General features: G+C 39.8%; 1 protein-coding gene and 1 pseudogene across 3 annotated transcripts in view; both read right to left on the bottom strand.

Annotated features, from left to right (window-relative positions):
- Window positions 1–21988, bottom strand: part of EFCAB5 (EF-hand calcium binding domain 5) — a 105700-nt gene that overhangs the window by 83479 nt on the left and 233 nt on the right. For all 3 annotated transcript variants that reach the window (XM_024737269.1, XM_024737267.1, XM_024737268.1), the window contains exons 2-4: window positions 5932–6025; window positions 5477–5539; window positions 4419–4503 (exon numbers count right to left, since the gene is read on the bottom strand). In XM_024737269.1, coding sequence (XP_024593037.1) covers window positions 4419–4503; window positions 5477–5539; window positions 5932–5973 — 190 coding nt within the window. In that variant the 5' untranslated portion in view covers window positions 5974–6025. The remainder of the gene's footprint in view (window positions 1–4418; window positions 4504–5476; window positions 5540–5931; window positions 6026–21988) is intronic.
- Window positions 13130–14518, bottom strand: LOC112393702 (elongation factor 1-alpha 1 pseudogene; annotated as a pseudogene).

The following is a 21988-nucleotide window of genomic DNA, read 5'->3' as shown; positions in this document are numbered from 1 at the left end:
GGAGGGTGGGAGGGAGGGAGATGCAAGAGGGAAGAGATATGGGGACATATGTATAACTGATTCACTTTGTTATAAAGCAGAAACTGAGACACCATTGTAAAGCAATTATACTCTAATAAAGATATTAAAAAAAAATTCTACTTACATAGTATCCATCTTTCTAACCAGGAAAAAAATTAAGTGGTTTATTTTTAAAAACACTTGAAAAGCCAACATTTCATTTAAAGAAGTCTTAAGTCCAATAGTGGATAGTATTTATGAATATCTCTCCTAAGTTTTGATTTCCTCTTGGCTTATTCATATATGGGGGAAATGAGGGGGGTAGTATAATGCTCTTCATTACCTCTCAGTTGGATTTGTAAACAAGTTAACCTTTTTTTGGGGGGGGGTGGGCGGGTAGTGTTTCCATTCTGTTTTGTCACAATGCTCATTAATATACAATACTTTTACTTCTATTTTAAATAAGTGTGATAGAGACCAATTTTTTTTTTAAGTCTGAAGGTTCTAATGTACTCTCTTTGCTTTTAACCTCTCTAGCATAACCCAAGGCAGATATTCCTCCTCCTGCTTTAAGGGGAGTGCTACAGATTTATAGCAACTTAATATCTAGCCATCTGCATGGCTCATTAGCAAACTCACACATGAACTGGGGCATTGTCTTATCTTTGCTGCAGCCTGCTAGTGCTCCTCTAGTGTGCTTGGCTATTATAGGTTGCTAAGCAATAATCCTCGTGCTTGCATTGTCCCCACCGATATGCAGAATGGAAGTAGATATGTGTTTGGTTACAGCTCTGGTCAAACACTTCTGTCTTAGAGCCATAAAATCAAGAAAAGAAAAGGAGGCACAGCAATAGCAGGGTCAGTAAATCAGAATTCTGAACAAGCCTATCTGTAGCTGTCTTTTGATTGGGTGATCTCTGAATTCATAAATTACAGCACTGCCCCAAGGGAAAATTAAGGGGTTTAATTGAATATAATTTCAAATAGGTACTGGGTTTTTTTAGCAGGTCTATGCTTGAACATTCCTAAACCTTTTACAGATAGATAGATCCATTTACATATTCACTTAATAAATAATTATTGATGTCATAGTGCCAGGCACTATGCTAAGCACTGAAATTCTTTTTCAGGATTGTCTTCCTAAACTCTTGTGGAATTAAGAGCCTTTCACATTCTTTCCCAATATGCACACCTTCACCCCTGTATCAATCCACCTTCTAACATACAAAGTCCTATTCAGGCAATATGGGCACAAATGCTTTCAACTAAATAAGTAAGAACACAAAAGAATTCCTTATTCATATTTTGAAAGGTCCAATCTTATAAGTGACTTTTATCATGTCCTGCACTTAGTGCATGGCTCACTGCTGGGCATGGCCTCAGTACAACCCTATTTAAGGACATAAATAGGAATGAATTATAACCCACATTATAATAAGCTTTAACAGACTCTTTCTTCACAGAAGGCATATAACATTACAGGGACTGGCTGCTGATTAAACTGGTGAAAATTGACGCAGCAGGGCTACTTAACAGATGTGTGATGTTCCCTTTAAACACAGGTCCTGTTTGAAACTCAGCTGTCTTGGTCTTACCAGAATTTCTTACCATTTGTACATAATGTAGAATAACTACTACGAAAGGAGGAAGAAAAGAAGCACTATTAAACACTACTGTAATTAAAATTCAATAACTATAGGAAAAGGCATTTTCCTATAAAACGTTTTTAAACTTAGGGCTGGGTAATAAGAATAAAGCTGAGCAAATTAATAAAAAAGAAATAAGATTTCTCAAAACACAAGTTAAGCTCATAGCCTAAAAAATACAATGACCAGGGAAAGAAATAAGGAATTCACATGGTACGTTTTTGTTTTGTTTTGTTTTGTTTTTTTGTGGTACGCGGGCCTCTCACTGCTGTGGCCTCTCCAGTTGCGGAGCACAGGCTCCGGACGTGCAGGCTCAGTGGCCATGGCTCACGGACCCAGCCGCTCTGCGGCATGTGGGATCTTCCCGGACGGGGGCACGAACCCGTGTCCCCTGCATCGGCAGGCGGACTCTCAACCACTGCACCACCAGGGAAGCCCCACATGGTACGTTTTACCACAATATTTTCTATGCAAAGATATGTATTTGAGTGTATTCTGGGAGCTGCCTGGCAAGATAACATCCTTTTAATTTTGACAAGTATATAACAAGGATAAAGACACATCCTTTGACATGTTGAGACTAAAATAACAGTTCCTCTTCCCACTTCTTACACACACACACACACACACACACACACACACACACGTATTTACAAAGGGAGATTTAGAAATGTTAGGATTAATAGTGACTGATCACTGAATAAATAAGTACGTTGCATTGCATTTGATATCGCAACAAGCAACTGCAATGTTTTCAGTATATATCATAAACTGGGATGAACAGACTTAGACAAACAAAACACATTTCCCTCTACCATACATTGAAAAGTGATAACAAATTGAAAGTATAAGAACAGAAAAGACCATAAACTCTTGATTGATATGTTTTCTAGAGAGGCAATAAATTACATGTTGGAATATACGTGTGAAGATTTGTAGGTGCAAATTTGGCCATAAACTGATTAAAGTGAACACCTAATTAAATTTGTAGCAAATTACCTAGATCGTGATTCTGTTTGGCATGTTTAAAATGTAAGAGTTCATTTATAAACCTGGCTCAAGTGAGTATGGTAAAGGCAAAGTGTATTTATGGGGTGATGGTGAAGGGTGGGAGTGAGGAGGAAGTAAAATCAAGAAACTGGTGGCACATACAGTGGAATACTCAGCCATAAAAAGTAACGAAATTGAGTTATTTGTAGTGAGGTGGATGGACCTAGAGTCTGTCATACAGAGTAAAGTCAGAAACAGAAAAACAAATACCATATGCTAACACATATATATAGACTCTATAAAAAATGGTTCTGATGAACCTAGTGGCAGGACAGGAATAAACACACAGAGGTAGAAAATGGACTTGAGGACACGGGGCGGGGAGGGGAAGCTGGGACGAAGTGAGAGAGTAGCATTGACATATATACACTACCAAATGTAAAACAGATAGCTAGTGGGAAGCAGCTGCATAGGTGCAAAAAAAAAAAAAAAGAAAGAAAGAAACTGGTGGGAGGGGGCAGGTAGGGAGGGACTTGCCAAGAAACTTTTTAAAAGTTAGTGAAGCTGTGAAAACAGTACTAAGTTTATAATAAAGGAAAAATAAATGCTGAAAAGTTTGGTTCTTAATGTGTATGTATTATATATTTACTAATAAGAAGGAATAGTAAATAATACTTATAATTGGTTTAAAAGACAGAAAAACACTTTGGAGAAAAGTAAGCAACTACAAGTTATAACTACCATCTATATAGCAATTTATAGTCTAGAAAATGCTTTAAATATTATTATTGGGACTTCCCTGGTGGCGCAGTGGCTAAGAATCCGCCTGCCAATGCAGGGGACATGGGTTTGAGCCCTGGTCCGGGAAGATCCCACATGCAGCGGAGCAACTAAGCCCGTGCGCCACAACTACTGAGCCTACGCTCTAGAGCCTGCGAGCCACAACTACTGAGCCCACGTGCCACAACTACTGAAGCCCACGCGCCTAGAGCCCGTGCTCAGCAACAAGAGAAGCCACCGCAATGAAAAGCCCGCCTGCCGCAACGAAGAGTAACCCCCACTCACCGCAGCTAGAGAAAGCCTGCACGTAGCGATGAAGGCCCAATGCAGCCAAAAATAAATAAATAAAATAAATAAATTTATTTTAAAAAATTATTATTATAGTTCAGCCTAGCACACACTAAACACTCAATAGTTGTAAACCAAATTGAAAAGAATTTCAATTAACTAAAATATAAGTTGAAATTGTTAAATTTTAAATATTGTGAAAATTTTCTGTCATACAGGATTTCACTAAGTATCTAAAATTAGAAGAACTGTAGTGAAAGGGATGAATGTCTTGCCCAGTTATTTGTTGCCTTTTGATCATATAAGTTTTCAACCTGCATAATTATGTGGGATTTGGGTTAAGGATTGGGCTGGAAGTCAAATAGAATAAATGTGTCATCAAGTACAGAGGTAAAAAGAAGAAATAGAAAAACAGCAGGCAGGTTGAATCACTAGGGTTCTTCATTTTATTTTTGTATTAATGGGTTGTCTGCTATGTGTCAGTCAGCTCTCTTAGCTAAATTTTCTCTTTAAGCACAAGATGAATGGTTATAAACTTGCCTCAAAGTATCAATAGAAGATGATGGGAATATATTTTAAACTATTTCCCAAACCGCATTTAAAATATCCCTGGGATTATATCTTTAAAAGGCAAAATCTTGAGGAACCCATCCCCAACTAAAATTTAGTAATAGTTTTGCATTCTATTGTGTAGGAGAAAGCCTAGTTCTCTACCTTGGGATTTGACTTTATTTGCTGCTGTTCCTGCCACATTGCTGCAGATGCCTAATGCCAAACTGTCTGGCATACTCCGTGAACTCTGAAAGGAGAAAAGAAACACCAATTAAAAAGTGAAATGCTTTTCATCAAAGTTGCATCAACTCTCCCAATTAAAGAATGCACACAAATCTCTTGTAAAAATCACCAAACATTCCTCCCTAATTTTGCTAGGATTTAATGCTATATATTAGAAGCAAAGCAGTAATCACAGTCTATTTACTGCATTTACAAGATAAAGTTCATTGGCTCAGAATGTCATCACATCTTCCTATTGCTAACACAGTAATATGCTAAGAATATTATTGCAGATGTACATGAATCCTTGAATTATATAATACTTTCTAGAAACATAATTTGAGACCACAACACAGTGAAATAGGACATTTGAAATTGCTGCTGGTTTCTTTTACTATTAGAATCACCTTCCACGTTTGTGGTGGAAAGAAAAACGTTTTCACCTTAATTAAAGAAAGTAAAGTTTAGTTTTATGAATAAATGGTGACAAAATAGCTTTTTGTACTCATGCTGATGTACTTTTAAAAGGATGATAATAGAATACTTTAAGACTCACATTAGTCAACTTAATGGTGAATCATATAACTATTTTCACTTGCCTCCCCTTTTCTATAAAGTATTTTTCCTCATTGAAGTCTTCTATTTATTTAAACACAAAGTTACTTAAATGATTAACATGGAGATTACATTTTCAGAATGATAGCGAAGTTCCCCTAAAAACTGGTGGTTATTGTACTCAGGGTAACAGTTCTGATTTTAGAAAGTAAACTTTACTTATAATTCATAATAGCTCTTCACAAATAATTTACCTGTCAATGGAAGTTTTCTGCAACTGACTCAAATGAGTCAGCTTAATGATCAACATGGGTTTGCTTTTTCCCATTTGCCATTTTATCTTTTTGAGTACCCACATCTTTTCCTTTTTTTTCTTTGTAAGAAAATTAATTTCTCCAGTTTACTCTCAAGTATTAACATCTGATTACTCATGAAAACTCTACCTTCATAGGCTCTTTTACTTTGGTTGCTTCCTGGTTCCTTTCTTTGTCTTCTTTTCCATTTTCCTGAAGTGGAAATAGTGTTAGTAAATGGTATCCAACAGGAGCCGGAGATAAAACTAACATTTTATACTGTAGTGTAGCAAGCTTTTTATGTAAAAAAATTCACATAATGAGTAAACATCATACCAAATAAAATCACATAAAGTAGTTGTATTAGCAAACTCAAACAGTAACAGACTTGTTAGGTATAAAGAATACAAAGCAACTGGAAGCAGGCCACTGTGACTTAACTATTAGTTGACCCCATTTTTGTCAAAACTTGATGCAGAAAAGTTCAACTAAAAAGAGAAATAATTCAATGACAGAATATGATATTGCATCTCCATTTTCCCAAAAATGTTGAATCTCAAATCCTCTCACGGCTAAATGGTTAGAAACCTATGTAGACCAGGTACCTGAGCAGGTTTGGGTTCCTCTTGAGATGTCGACTCACTCATCTGGACCACTAAAAGATATCACCAAATGGTAAGGAAAAGTATTACCAGGCCACTGTTCATAACAAAAAGAGAGAAAGAAAGTATTAACAAACAGAAATACTCTGGAAGATCAAAATCTCCCCCCACCCAACCTCATCCCACCATTCTACTGAATGATAATAAGTTCTCAGCTGCTAAACTTCTGACTGTACTACTGTTATTACTGTGTTTACTGATCAAAGCTCGATTAGTGCTAGGCTAGGGTTCAGGGAGACAGGAAAAGTCACCACAGTAATCATCACCATTAGTGTTTAAAAAAACAGCAACAGTAATGCAACTGAATTTTTAAAACATTATCATCATCCTCATTAGTTTTTGAAATTACAAAGTGAGGTGAAATGAAACTTTGATTGCTATTTAATTCATGTGAGAAAGACAGACATTAGAATAATGACCTTGCTAAAAAGTATTTTTGGAGGGGGGAGTTCTGAGAGGAATGAGATTTATCTGGTTTATTTATTTATGCTAAGGAATAAAAATGGATAATTACCACATCCCCTACTTCAGTTGCAAATGACTATAGATTCAGTCACAGATGATCAAAATCACTGTTGTGTCAAAAATCATGTAAGACTTTGTGTATATTTAAGACTTTGTGTATATTTAAGCTAGGTTCTATGTAAAAAGTAATGCATTTTATATACATGGCCTCTGCTGCTAGGGCAGTTACAATCTAGGGACTTCTTAATTTGAAATGGTATTATTTATAATGTGCTAGAGTATTCACTTTTCTTTTTATCAACATATGTTCTGCTTGAATAAACCAAAAGTACGGCCTTTGGAGACAACAGCTTCCAACACAAAAATGCCTGCCTCAAAGCCTTTTTGAAGCAATTCATAAATTATAAATAATACACAACAGATTTCTTTGATAGGTCCCAATTGTACATTTTCACAGACTGCTGTTTTTGCTTCTGGTGTCTATCTCCTGAAATTGCTAAAAAGCTTCCTCCCATTTCTTTTAAGATTTACTTATTTTTATTTAGGCTGTGCCGGGTCTTAGTTGCAGCACATGGGATCTTCACTGCGGCACGTGGGATCTTCATTGCAGCCCGTGGACTCTTAGTTGCGGCAGGCATGCGGGATCTAGTTCCCCCACCAGGGATCGAACCCAGGCCCCCTGCACTGGGAGCGCAGAGTCTTACCCACTGGACCACCAGGGAAGTCCCCCCATTTCTTTTAAAATTTGTTTTGTTTGGATGCACCAGATAAATTCAACTCAATAAACCTTTACTGGGTGCCTTCTATATGCAGGCAGACTTTGGGGTTAAAAAGATGGATAGGACCTGCTTTTGTAGAGTTCCTAGTTTAGTGAGAGAAAAAGGGATAAACAGATGCAATTCCATCTGTACGTGCAAAAGCAGAGGTACATACAAAATATTAAGGAACACAGAGGAATGGCAATTACTTTTCTTAGGGAGGTCAGGGAAGATTTCACAGAAAAATAGATTTCCAAGCTAGATTTTAAGTGACTAATAAGACTTTGTGTGTGTGTAAAGGAGGGGGGAAAGAGTATCTGAGGCAGAAGGAACATTATATGCTGGAGTATAAAAGTTCAAAAAGTGTTTGAAGCATTCATAGCAGAGCATAGTTATATAATAGAAAGTGGCAGAAGATGAGGCTAAAAAGGTAACTTTTCACAATAAATCAAGGAGTTTGGATTTTATTTTGTGCTTTTTAAGCATAGGACAAGATGCGATGAAATCGGTGTTTTTAAAAGGTTGACTCTGCCGGCAAAGACTGGAAGTGTGAAAGAGTGGGGAAAGATAGAATGAAGGTAAATTTTGTACCTTAAATGTTGCACCTGAGATGAATGCCCCTGACTGTAGTCTACTTCCCTACTCCCTTACCATTGTTTCCACACAAATAAACTTGCACTCAACTCCTTGGACCAGGGTCTGTTCTGAGGGAACACAGACTATTTACAACAGATAGAATGATCAGGACTGGGGGCATAATTAGATCTAAGGAGTGAAAGAGGAGTAGTTAAGGCTCACTGAACGTTTTTTAATATTTAGAAGGCTGAATGGATGATGATGCCATTAAGTGAAATAAGGAAAGGAGAGAAAAACAGGTTTGAGGAATGATATGAGTTTGAGTTTGAAGGTATTACATTTAAGACACCTGCTTGATAGCGTTTTAAAAAATATTTATTTGGCTGCATTGGGTCTTAGTTGCGGCATGCAGGATCTTTAGTTGCAGCATTCGAACTCTTAGTTGTGGCATGAGAGATCTAGTTCCCTGACCAAGGATCGAACCCAGGCCCCCTGCATTGGGAGCGTGGAGTTTTAGCCACTGGACCACCAGGGAAATCCCAATAGCAACTTGATTAGTAAGACTGTCAGTCATATGTGAAAGAGTAGCCAATTATCCTTGAGGAAGGAGTTTCCCAGTATGAGAGAAATCATACATCATTCTGATTTCTCAGACTCATAGAGGATAAGAAATGTCATTTACCTGGATTTCTTGTGAGTCTTGAACCCCTGGGTATTGATAGAAAGATACATTTGTAGGAGGATGCTAGTGGGGCTCACCCAATAATAGCTAAGAGGAGAAAAAAAAAGGCTGAAAATAAACCCTTGTTGATGAACACTTAAAAGTAGGGCTAAGAAAGAAGAGCCAGTGAAAGATACTGATAACTGCTGAGAATGGCAAGAGACTCCTGCAGCTGTGCACCTGCACACTGCTGGCCTGACTCCCACTACCAGATGCTACAGCCATGCACATGCCCACAGCAAGCCCCTATGGCCCCACAAGTATACACCAACAGCCAAGGCCCCCATAGCTGCTGGAGGGCCTGGATTCAATGCGGACACCTGTCACTGGCTTGCATGGCTCTGCTTACCTGCAGTTAACCTTACAGTTGTGTACCTGCAAGACACCAGCCTCAACTCCCCTCACTGGCCACCACTGCCCAGCATATGCCTTCAGCTAGCCCCATTGTCACTCAAGGACACACTGACAGCCAGGGCCGCTGCAGCTGCTTGTGCACCCCCAGTTGGCCCCAGCCCCTGCCACTGTGCCCCTGCAGCCAGTCCCCACAACTAGCCCTGCAGCAAGCCTGTGCATACCACTGGCTCCGGACACCACCACTGCCTGGGCTGATCCCTAGCCACTGGACTGGAGGTACTGTTAAAGACTCCAACAGCCCTTGAAGCCACTGTGGACTGCCTACAGCTCTCACCAAAGATGATGCAGGTGTTGACGTCATGGACCCCAGCTGCTGAGCCAACAAGACATCACGTCCCTCCCCATCATTCGGAGATGTTACATGCCCTCACACTTTGCACCCTGCACCACTAGACCTAGGGTCACAGCATATTCCAGCACGTGCCTGCCCGCAAATGAAAGTCTTTCCATACCAAAGTCAGTCCATAAAGTCTGAAAGAGGTAACTGCTTCTTCAAATGCACAGACACCTACAAAAACTACAGGGATCACAAAACATCGGAGAAACATGACACTACCAAAGGAACACAGTAAACTTCCAGTAATGGGAAGTGGAGATTCACAAATTGCTTGATAAAGAATTCAAAATAATTGTTCTAAAGATGCTCAGAGAGCTACAAGAGAACACAGGTAAACAATTTAATGAAATAAGGGAAATGATACAAGAATGAAACGATAAGTTCCACAAAGAGAAAAAAAAAGAGAACCAAACAGAAATTTTGGAGCTGAAGAATACAATGACTGAAATGAATAATTCAGTAGAGAGACTCAATACAAGACTAAACCAAGCAGAAGAAAGAATTGGTAAACTCAAACACAGATCATTTGAAAATATTCAGCTGGTGGAGAAAAAAAGAAAAAAATGAAGGGGGATGAAGAAAGCCTATGGGACTTATGGGACACCATTAAGAGAAACAATCTATACAATATGAGAGTCTAAGGAAGGGGAGAAAGGGGCAGAAAACTTTTTGAAAAATAATGTCTGACCTATACCACCAGCCTGCCATAAAAATACAGTGGCATAAGTTTGACCTCTCCAATTAACTGCTGTTGTCTCAACTTCTCCAAGTGATTAGAAAATCTCATACTTCCATCTTCAAGTCTCCTTCCTGGTCCATTAACTTTCTTCTTATTATATACTAAATGTTTGTATGTGCAACCTCCACCATGCCCCCACAAATTAATATGTAGAATCCTTAAGAGCTCCCCTACAAATTATGTCTGAGAACTTCACAAATCTGAAGAGAGATTTGGACATCCAAGTTCATGAAGCTCATAGGTCTGCAAACAAATTCCACTTAAAGAGATCTTCTCCAAGACACATTGTAATAAAATTGTCAAAATCAAAGACAAAGAGAAAATCTTGAAAGAAGCAATAGAAAAGAAGTTTGCCACTTACAAAGGAACCCCATAAGACTATCAGAGGATACAGGCCAGGAGAGAGTAGGATGACGTATTCAAAGTGCTGAAAGGAGAAAAAAAACCAAAAAACCTGTCAACCAAGAAAATTCTATCTGGCAAAGTTATCCTCAGAAATGAAAGAGAGGGACTTCCCTGGTGGTCCAGTGGTTAGGACTTTGCCTTCCAATGCAGGGGGGTGCAGGTTCAATCCCTGGTCGGGGAGCTAAGATCCCACATGTCTCGTGGCCAAAAAACCAAAACATAAAACAGAAGGAATATTGTAACAAATTCAATAAAGACTTTAAAAAAAGTGGTCCACATCAGAAAAATCCTTTAAAAATTTAAATAAATAAATAAAAAGAAATGAAAGAGAGATAAAATCTTTCCCAGAAAAATAAAAGCTGAGGGGAGCTCACCCCCACCAGCACTGTCTTACAAGAAATGCTAAAAGGTGTTCTTCAAGATGAAATGAAAGGACACTAATTAGTAACATGAAAACACACTGGTAAGTATAACTATACAGTCAGATTCGGAATATTCCAACACTGTAATATGGTGGTGTGTTAATCACTTACCTCTAGAATAAAGGTTAAAGGACACAAGTATTAAAAATAACTATAGCTTTGCAAACAATAATTTGCTATTGGATATTCAATATAAAAAGATGTAAACTGTGGCATTAAAATATAAGATGGGGGGAGGATATAAAAAGGTAGAGTTTTTGTATGTGATCGAAATTAAGTTGTCATCAGTTCAAAATAAACCACTGTATCTATAAGGTGTTTTATGTAAGCCTCATGGTAACCACAAAGCAATAACCTATAGTAGATGCACAAAAGATAAAGAGAATGGAATCAAAGCATACCACTGCAGAAAATCATCAATTCACAAAGGAAGGCAGTAAGACAGGAAGAAAGAAACAAAGGAATTACAAAACAGCCAGAAAACAATAAGATGACATTTAATTAGAAGCTGATTAATAAAAGTTCTCACCTATCAATAAAATGGATTAAATTCTCCATCTAAATGCATAGAGTGGCTGGATGGATAAAAAACCAAGACCCAACTATATGCTGCTTGTAAGAGACTCACATCAGCTTTAAGGATACACATAGGCTCAAAGTGAAGGGATGGAGAAAGATATTCCAGGCAAGTGAAAACCGAAAGAGAGCAGAGATAGCTATACTTACATCAGACAAAACAGACTTTAAGCCAAAAACTATAATAAGAGACAAAGGAAGTCATCGTTTAATGATAAAAGAGTCAATTAATCAAGAATTATGGGTTGCAGAATTACAATATTAATTGAATTCAAATTCCAGCCAAGTTATTCATGTCAAAATTGAGGGATTGATTGGGAAGGAGTACCCTGAAATTTGGAATGGGGACATTTAGTTGGACTAGGAGACTGATAATCTCAAACTTCTGAGTCACTTTGAGCCTTTTTTTTGACAGTGAAAGCAGTTTATCCTCTTGTATTTGTGAAGACTATCCTCTTAATTGAAAATTTTGTAATAATCTTATCTGGGGCAACTGCCTTGCAAGAGGATGCCCATTTTCCTCAAGACTCACCACAACCACCTCTTACTTATAGTAGATTCGTAACTCAAATCAGGTCTTTTTATTTTCTCATTAAACTTTGTTTCAATGGGTCTCAAAATTCTGTGACAGATTTTTGATCAAGTTGTTTCCATAAAAAAGTACTGATTTTAGGGCTTCCCTGGTGGCGCAGTGGTTGAGAGTCCGCCTGCCGATGAAGGGGACACGGGTTTGTGCCCCGGTCCGGGAAGATCCCACATGCCGCGGAGCGGCTGGGCCCATGAGCCATGGCCGCTGAGCCTGTGCGTCTGGAGCCTGTGCTCCGAGATGGGAGAGGCCCGTGTACCACACAAAAAAAGTACTGATTTTAAAAGCTAACTTAAAACTGCCACACATACCACATAACCCAGCAATCCCACTCCTGGGCATATACCTGGAGAAAATAATAATTCAAAAAGATACATGCACCCCAATGTTCATTGCAGCACTATTTATGATAGCCAGGATGAGGAAGCAACTAAATGTCCATCAACAGAGGAATGGATAAAGAAGATGTGGTACATATATACAATGGAATATTACTCAGCTATAAAAAAGAACAAAGTAATGCCATTTGCAGCAACATGGATGGACGTAGAGATTGTCATACTGAGTGAAGTCAGACACAGAAAGACAAATATCATATGATATCACTTATATGTGGAAACTAAAAAAAAGGGTACAAATGAACTTGTTTACAAAACAGAAGTAGAGTCACAGATGTAGAAAACAAACTTATGGTTACCAGGGAATGGGGGTGGGGAGGGATAAATTGGGAGATTGGGATTGACATATACACACTACTATATATAAAACTGATAACGAAAAAGAACCTGCTGTATAGCACAGAGAACTCTACTCAATATTCTGTAATGGCCTACATGGGAAAAGAATCTAAAAAAAAAAGAGTGGATATAAGTATATGTATAACTGATTCACTGTGCTGTACACCTGAAACTAACACATTGTAAATGAACTATACTCCAATAAAAATTTAAAAATGAAAAATAAAATAAAATAAAGGAAAAACTGCCACACATAAAACAAATGGTTGACGAAATATTCTCCTTTCCTTCTGAAGGTTTTGTGATGCAGTCTTTTACTATTAAATGGCCAACTGAAGTGAACAGTCCTAAGACCGTTCTTCCACCACTGATTAAGACTGGGGTGGCAGGTATTGGAGATAACATTCATGTAGCCTTCTGAGCTTTCTGGGCAGACTTGATAACCTTGCCAGCTGCAGCTGCCTTCTTGCCCACTTTTTTTTTTTGTCCACTACTTTGATGACACCCACAGCAATCGTCTGTCTCATGTCGCGAATAGCAAAATGACCCAGAGGAGGATAGTCAGAGAGGCTCTCAACACACACGGGCTTGCCAGGAACTATATCAATGATGGCAGCATCACTGGATTTCAAGAATTTGGGCCCACCTTCCAGCTTTTTCCCGGAACGATGATCAATCTTCTTCAGCTCAGAAAACTTGCAAGCAATGTGAGCTGTGTGACAATCCAGCACAGGTGCATATTCAGCACTGATTTGGCCTGGTTGGTTCAAGATAATCACCTGATCTGTGAAGCCCACTGATTCCATCAGTGGGTCAGTTTTGCTGTCATCAGCCACACTGCCACGACGAACATCTTTGACAGACACGTTCTTGACACTGAAGCCCATACTGACCCCAGGAAGGGCTTCACTCAAAGCTTCATGGTGCATTTCAATAGATTTCACTTCAGTTTTAACGTTGACTGGAGCAAAGGTGACCACCATGCCCAGTTTGAGAACACCAGTCTCCACTCGACCCACAGGGACAATACCAATACCACCAATTTTGTAGACATACTGGAGGGGCTTGTCAGTTGGACATGCTGGTGGCAGGATGCAATCCAGAGCTTCAAGCAGCACGGTTCCACTGGCATTGTCATTTTTATGGGTGACTTTCTATCCCTTGAACCAAAGCAGGTTAGCACTTGGCTCCAGCATGGTGCCACCATTCCACCCAGAAACTGGCACCAATGCTACTGTGTTGGGGTGGTAGCCAATTTTCTGAATGTAGATGCTGACTTCCTTAACAATTTCCTCTCAGCTCTTCTGGCTATGGAGTGGCTTAGTGGAATCCATTTTGTTAATGCCAGCAATTAGTTCTTTCACACCCAGAGTATAAGCCAGAAGAGCATATTCACGGGTCTGCCCATTCTTGGAGATACTGGCTTCAAATTCACCAGTGCCAGCAGCATCAATCAGAACAGCACAATCAGCCTGAGATGCACCTGTAATCATGTCTTTAATATAAACTCTCTGTGTCCTGGGGCATAAATTATAGTCACATAGTACTTGGTGGTCTCGAATTTCCACAGGGAGATATCAATGGTGGTAGCATACTCACATTGAGCTTTCAGTTTGTCCAAGATCCAGGCATACTTGAAGGAGCCCTTTCCCATCTCAGCAGCCTCCTTCTTGAACTTTTCGATGGTTCTTTTGTCAATCCCACCATATTTATAGATCAGATGGCCAGTAGTGGTAGACTTGCCCAGATCTACATGTCCACAGTGATGTTGATGTGAGGCTTCTCCTTTCCCATTGTGGCTTAAATTTAGTGGTGGTTTTCATGACACCTGTGTCCTGGTGGCAAACCCATTGCGAAAAAAGCTAAAATCAGATATTAAAACGCTCCAGCAGGGCAAATACAAAGTCTAACCAAGTGGAAATAGGTTTTATGGCAAAATATTTTCATTATTTTCTAGTTTAGTGGCAGAAGCCCAGGGAACATACATGAGTATATTATAAGGGAGTTAAAGGAAGGAGCACAAAATATAATACTGGGTTGGCTGGAATTTATTGATATGGGTACCCGTATCAGAAATTAAGGATTTAATGTATTAGCACCTATAGCTGGAAGTGACACTCACTATTTACTTGGTAAGTTCACTGAAACTTGGACTCCATAGTGGCCTATGTTTAATTAAGTGGAGATACTGGAACTTCCTTGGATAATGTAAGAGGAATCCAAAGTCTTAGGGATATGGGAATGTTGGAGTAGATTTATCACATTTTGACTTGCATATCCACTCCCCACAAGTATATTCTCCAAGAGAACTTGGGGGGTGTCCCTTTACTAAAGCACTGAAAAATACATTAGTGAGTGGGAGTACTTATCTCCTTGAAAAGCTCTATGTTGCCTTTCTTCTGTAGGCAAGGCATGATGGGATGACCCATTTCAGGCAGCAGAAGCCAGATGTCAGTGTTTATCCACCAAAGACAAGGCAGGCACATTTACCATAAAGAGAAGTAGAGATACAGTGGTAATCAGATTATTTTTGACATTCAGCTAAATGATTATGGTGGTCCCAGGATTATAACAGATGGGAAGCCTAATAAAGTATTGATCATCTACACATAATATTTAATAATCTATATATGGTAGCCAAAAATATGACTTTAGTCACCATAGTGAAGAGTTCTGACTTCTCTCACCCAGTTTCCAGAGCTGAGCCTCTTAATTGAAAGGGCAGGCTGGATCCCCTTAAGGAAGGATTCTGCAGCACTACCATAGCATATACTGAAAATCTTCCTCCAAGTCTTCTCCACAAAGACCTTAGGCCATTTCCTAAAATGACTGTGTAATGAGGAAAAAGATTAATATTCAGGTATTTCAGGGACTTCTAAACATTGGCATTAATTAGTGTTAATTTCTGGGGACCCAAATGCATTCCACCAGTTTAAGTGGGGCCTGTATTGGACAGGTGAGAGATGGAGTCTTAACTGGTTTGTGTTTTGCTTTTTTAAATTTATTTATTTTTGGCTGCGTTGGGTCTTCGTTGCTGCGCATGGGCTTTCTCTAGTTGTGAGCGGGGGCTACTCTTCCTTGTGGCGCGCAGGCTTCTTGTTGCGGAGCATGGACTCCAGGTGTGCAGGCTTCAGTAGTTGTGGTGCACAGACTTAGATGCTCCCCAGCATGTGGGATCTTCCTGGACCAGGGATCGAACCCATGTCCCCTGCATTGGCAGGCAGATTCTTAACCACTGCGCCACCAGGGAAGTCCCCTTAACTCAAGTTTGTATCACAGTGGGCAGAGTAGGTCCATAGAACCACTCTGCGGTGATTCCTGGATGTATAATTAGAATAGATACCTGGTAACTGGCAGAATTTCCATATTGGTTCTTTGATCCTGGAATAAGGACAATGAAGAGCCAAGTTGAAGCCCTTGGGAACCCCCTCCCACCTCCCCCATACACCAGAAGAGTAAACAAAAATTATTGCTTCCTTGGGATGGCAGAATGGGGGATTACAGAGATTAGTGACACCAATAAAGGTTAAAGGAAGCAGGAGTGATGAAATCTATCTCATGCCAATTTAATTTACCTGTTAGGCCTGTGAAGAAGGCAGATGGATCTTGGAGAATGAGTGTGGGTGATTATAAATTTAATCAGGTGATGCCTCTAATTGCAGCTGCTCTTCCATATGTAGTAACTTTACTGGAGCAAATCAACACAGCCAGTGCCACTTGGTATGCAGCTAGTGATCCAGCAAGTGCTTATTTCTCCATACAAATTGGCAAGAAACACCAGAAGCAATTTGCTTTTACTTGGCAGGGCCAACAATATAACTTCACAGTCTTGCCCCATGGCTACATCAATTTTCCTGCTCTCTGCCATAATATAGTCCACAGAGATACTGAGCATCTTCACCTTCCAATCAGCATTAAGTTGGTCCAGTACATTGATGACATTATGCTGATTGGATCCGGGGAGTAAAAGAAGTGAGGTCTTTAACTGTCTTCATGAAATATATGCAAAAACAGCGGACGGAAGATAACTTCCACTTCTGGTATCAATTTCTACATCAGCCAAGTGCCAGTTATTAAAATATTTTCTCAGCTCCAAATTCACCCTTTTGTACTTTTCTTTCATGCTGGAGCTGGAGTATGAAAACCACATTTCTTTGCCTTGCCAGCTGGCTCTGTTAAGCTCTGCTAATTGGGGGCATCAGATGGAGACCACAAGGCTGAGGAAGGACAAGAGACTTGTTCCTTCCTGTCTACCTCATGACTGCTTCCTGTGGTGTTTTGGTTCCAGTGTGCTTCACTCCAGCTATGCTTCTTTAACCTGGTAGCAGCAGCTGAATCCAGTTTGCAGTTTTTCTAAAGTTTTGTAGTTTTCATTGACATCAGCCAGCCAGTGTTCCTGCTGCAGAGGTCTGGGTCCCAGACTGCTGGGTCCCATGGAGCACCCCATCTAAGCTCAGAGACACAAACGGCAGCCAGGCAGTGTCTTCTTCTCAGAGACCTGAGTTTCAGCTCTGTGGGCTCACTCCTCCAAGTTTGTAATTTTTTTCCCTTTAATTCCTTTGTTTGTTTTTCAGCCCTAAAGGTAATAACAGTTGCTACCTCTGTCACACCTTAGATTTCTCTTTTCAGTTTTTCAGTCACTTACTTAACTTCATACCTAGTTAACAATTCTTGTTAAATTATCTGTTCAAATAACTGGTGTGAATTTTATCTCCTATCTGGACACTATCAATAAAGTTAGTATAAGATTATTAAAATTTAAGAATTACAACCAGGTAGAGGCAATACATGACTCAATCATACTCCACTCACTCTTAGCTATTTTATATTCTATCTCTATATATTTCTACTTGTTTTATAATTTGTAACTAGTCATTTCAAATGTAAGGGGTTGGATTATAAAGATTTCCTCCCCCCACATTTTAACAAGCTTAGCTATACAGTCAAGAATGATTTCCCCCCCCACATTTTAACAAGCTTAGCTATACAGTCTTTTAAATGACATACTTCATTTAGCCTGTGATCAATGAGTTACAGACGTACTGCAAGATAGTTATCTATTCAGCCCTAGGAGTGGCCTGAAAGGAGTATGGTGGTTGGTGCCTCTACATAATTCACCCCTGGCCAGAAGCAGTTTGACTTAAGGATTCTCAAAGAGTAACCCAAAGAATCAGAGTCTGATGATCCGTCCCAGTGTGCCCCATGGTTCCACAGGAGGCAAACACAATGGAGGACTTGCTTTATTAAAGCAAGTATCCTCTAATAAAGAAGAAAGCAAAGGAATGTTCTATCTCTAAGACATCACTTTCAGAGGCCAGTTGCGGTGTGTATTGCTGCTCATCATAAACACTGAACCTTGGAGCTGCTGGAGGAGTGCATGCTCCAGGCACTCAAGGAGCAGGACTCAGAGCCTAAGGTGTGGCCAGGAAAGGCAGGGAAGTCTGCCAGATACTCCTCATGGACTCAGCTCTTAATCTCTCTTCATATATATTGAATTCTTCCCTTTGTTTATGGCTGATGTGCCCTTTTAGTTACATCCAAGTTAGCTGCAGAATTATTGCTCTCATAACACAGTCCTACCCTGCAAATGGGAGTTTTGTCATTATTTTGTAAAATATACTTAATATGAAAAAGTTTGAGTGGATTCTAAATCCAGTCATGCTATCATAAGATATTACCACATTACATTTTCTAGTGGGAAAAAAGTAAGAGCTACTGGAGTCACACATAGTTTATACTTGCAAATTCTGAATAGTTGTGAAAATTATTTTAAATTTATCACCTACTTGTATGAACTAAATTCTCATCAATAATGACTACTAATTGATCACTGTTAAACTGTCTTGTTCAGAAATTACATGCAGTCATTTCGGTCATAAAACCCTACATAGAAAATGTCATGTTTATAGAGGCAATCTCGGGTTTTTCATTAAATTTTTGAGAGACTTTATTTGGAAGCTTATACAAATTCAATATTTAATATCACCCTTAAATATGTTTGTTATTTTTCTCATTATAATTATAAAAAGAAAATAACTTTTTTCACCAAGCCCCATATTGTTGCCTCCAAATCCCCTCTAATTTATCCCAGTGTGCTGAACAATATCATTTCTATGGATGTCATGATACGAAAAAAGGTTGAGAAGCACTGCTTTAACCTTTAAACCAGGATTCTTAACCTGGGACCCCTTAATGGATTTCAGTGTGTGTGTGAAATATGTAAATGTATCTTTCTGGAGAGATGGCTAACAGTTTTCATCAGGTTCTCAAAGCTTAAGTACCAGCTGATCTCAGAAATTTCAAAAGCTCCCTTATAATTTCACCTTGAAGAAGTGATAATACAAGTTAAGGGTTAAATGAACTCCAATGGCACAAGGAGGCCTCCATTATCACAGGTGGGAAGAAGAAAGGTGCTCTAAATAGAGCTAGGAGAACTTTTCTCTTTGGCTCCCTCTTTTGGGAATCCTGCTCTTGGCCTCTCTCTTCTCGAATTCAGCTAGCATATTATGACACCTCTTCCCTCAGATCACCAGAAGGCCAAGTAGGAAGCAGGGTGGAGCCCAGGAAAGAATGGGTATAAATGGTGCAGACAGCATAGGCTGCAAATGCTCACATGTGATCCAGATCAGTTCACAACGTGGCTATACTGGGATCTGTAGGCAAAGCCTGAAATCCAATATCATAAAGCATACATTTATTTGCCCAGACCTTTTCTGTGTTTCTAAAGCACTTTGTACATATCTAGACTTCTCATATATATGTGTGTGTGTGTGTGTGTGTGTGTACTTCTGGGGCCTAGCAGAGGCAACTGAAGCAACAGTACCACTAAACCCTACTGTAATTATTTGATGAGCTTTTTCCTGCTAACAAGCTACGAGGGGTAGATAGACTTTTGTTTTTAAAACAGTGACTAGTGTATAATACACCCTTGGTATTTTCTCAATTAATGGTGAATAAATCAATGAACATGCACCAACAATTTCCAAATCTTAGTTTCCTTAAAAGGCATATGCCAGGAAGAGGTATTTCTCCTGTAAATAAATTAACTTTCTGTTACAAGCCTTATGTGAATTTGGGTACCTTACAATCCCAATTTTGACCAGGATTTTATCACCTCAGATGTGATGAATAATGATGTTCTATACCTACATACAAATGAGACATGTCTTGACCACTAATCTACTTCTCCTACTGTTAAGAAAAGGCATGGAATCATGTATTTTTCATTCTTTTTTTTTATTACCTTTCTGCTTGATGCTATTTTCTACACATAGGATACACTCAGCAAAAGCTCACTGAACTTGGAACAAACTTATGAGAATAATAAAGTTATCTTAATTACATATGGGGCTTTACAGTTTATATTGCACTTTACATTTTTTTTTCTCATTTGATCACAGGAATCCTGTGAGTTAGAGCTCCGTTGCAGAAATGAAGAAACTAAAGCTCAAAAAGTTTAAGCCATTTGCTCAACGTTTTACAGAGCTGGAACTAGAAGCCAGGTCTCTGATTCCTAGGGTAGTGCTCTTTCCCACTGTAGGATTATCTCACACTGTAAGATTATCATCTTCCAAAAGAATTTAAGATTATGTTGCTACATAAAAGTAGATAATCAGTGTTGCTGTCCCTGAGTCAGTAAGAAAATTAACATATAAGTACATTACTAAGACCTATTGATTTGAATAATACTTTTCTCTAGAATGATACTTTGGTTTATAAATCACGTTTCATTTATTTGCCTTCATTCAGCTTTCAGCTATGTATAATTCTTGCCTACGCATATAGCCTCTTGTTTGGTCTCCTAAGCTTTGGTTCAAAGTTCTTACTTCTGAACTTTGTCTTCTCTTTTCCTGTTTACTAAGTAGCTCTGGGAAAAACACAAGTCAGATTGTTTAATCTGTGAACCATACATCTTTGTTTAATTTTGTCTCGCAGGCACTCTTGACCACCACCAGGGGGCAAAAGCCTACCAGCTAGCTTCTCTGCAGTACATTCTACATAGGACTGTACAGTACAGGGACCCTCAGTGTCTGATTCTTGATGGAACCTCCCTGCTAATTATTTCAACCACAGGGCTCCAAGGAGACAACAAAGGCTCAGCACAGAGGGCTCTAGTGGCACTTAACCATAAAGCGGCCAGAAAGAGCTCACAACAGCTCTGTCAGTTTAAAAGAAGCAATAAGATCCAAGAGAGTCTGAGCGATAAGGCGGTGGATTAATAACTGCAAACTCCCGAATGTGTGTGTTTTACAACTTTGATATGTATGGTAGTATTTACCAGCACATCCACTCAAATTGAGAAACAGCCTTGTCAACTCTCTTGCCCTGTGTAATCAATCAATGGCATTTGCATAGTGCGATTCCCCCACCACCACCTTCAATCTTGATTTTTCATTACATTCTTGGCTTATGTTCAGCTGATTTATCTTTTAGAAAGCGATTTCTTTAAAATATTTAATCGGCATTCCGCATGTGTCTATGAAATAATGAAATCTAAAGACGAAGGAGAGGAAACCCCTAGGAGCAAATCCTGTTTAGTCAAGAGAACTTCTTGCCAGCAGGAAGCAAGTGGGAGGTAAATAGCAGGTTGGACCCTTCCAACTCCGTAAGCCCAGCTTTCTCGGCCTCCCAGGCTCGCTCGGCCTCTCTGCACCTCACGAATAATAAATGAGTCCTAAGACAGGGGCCAGGATAATAGAGGAAGCACGAGGGTACCATAAAGACTCCCGGGGTATAAAATTACAAATCTTTCTTACTTTCAAAAAGTCTCATCCTAAAACATAGAGTCGGAGACGGAAGGGTGGGAAAGCTCAGAAAAAGCCTCCCCGAGAGCCGGGTCAAAGGGAGGGTCTCTAGCCCAGTAAGCCACACCCACGCTCAGAGAAAGCGTTTGAAACACCGCGGCGCCCTTTCCCATCCGGAAACATGTTTGCCTCAGGATTTTTACCTCAGTTTCTTCTCACGAAGGTGGGTTAAGCTGCGCGCCCCACCTCAGAAAATGGTCGTCCCTCAGGAGTGGGGGCTCCAGCGACCCTCAGCTCCGAGACCCCGCCCCCCAACCCACTCCACAGCCCCCGACGCAGCCAAACTGCGTGATTCCAGAGGCAAGGAGGAAACCCGGGAGGGGGCGGCGGCTCTTGGCGCACGCACCCGGCCGGCTTCCGGCAACTCAAGGGTTACGGACAGGCGGCGGCGCGCGCCGAGGGGAGAGGCGGTTGCTGACAGGTGGCGCCTGCGCACTGGGAGCGCTCATTGTGCCCCGCA

The sequence above is a fragment of the Neophocaena asiaeorientalis genome, unplaced genomic scaffold, assembly GCF_003031525.2.
Source record: "Neophocaena asiaeorientalis asiaeorientalis breed wild unplaced genomic scaffold, Neophocaena_asiaeorientalis_V1.1 scaffold129, whole genome shotgun sequence".
Classification (NCBI taxonomy): domain Eukaryota; kingdom Metazoa; phylum Chordata; class Mammalia; order Artiodactyla; family Phocoenidae; genus Neophocaena; species Neophocaena asiaeorientalis.
This window is presented reverse-complemented; position numbering and strand designations above follow the sequence as displayed.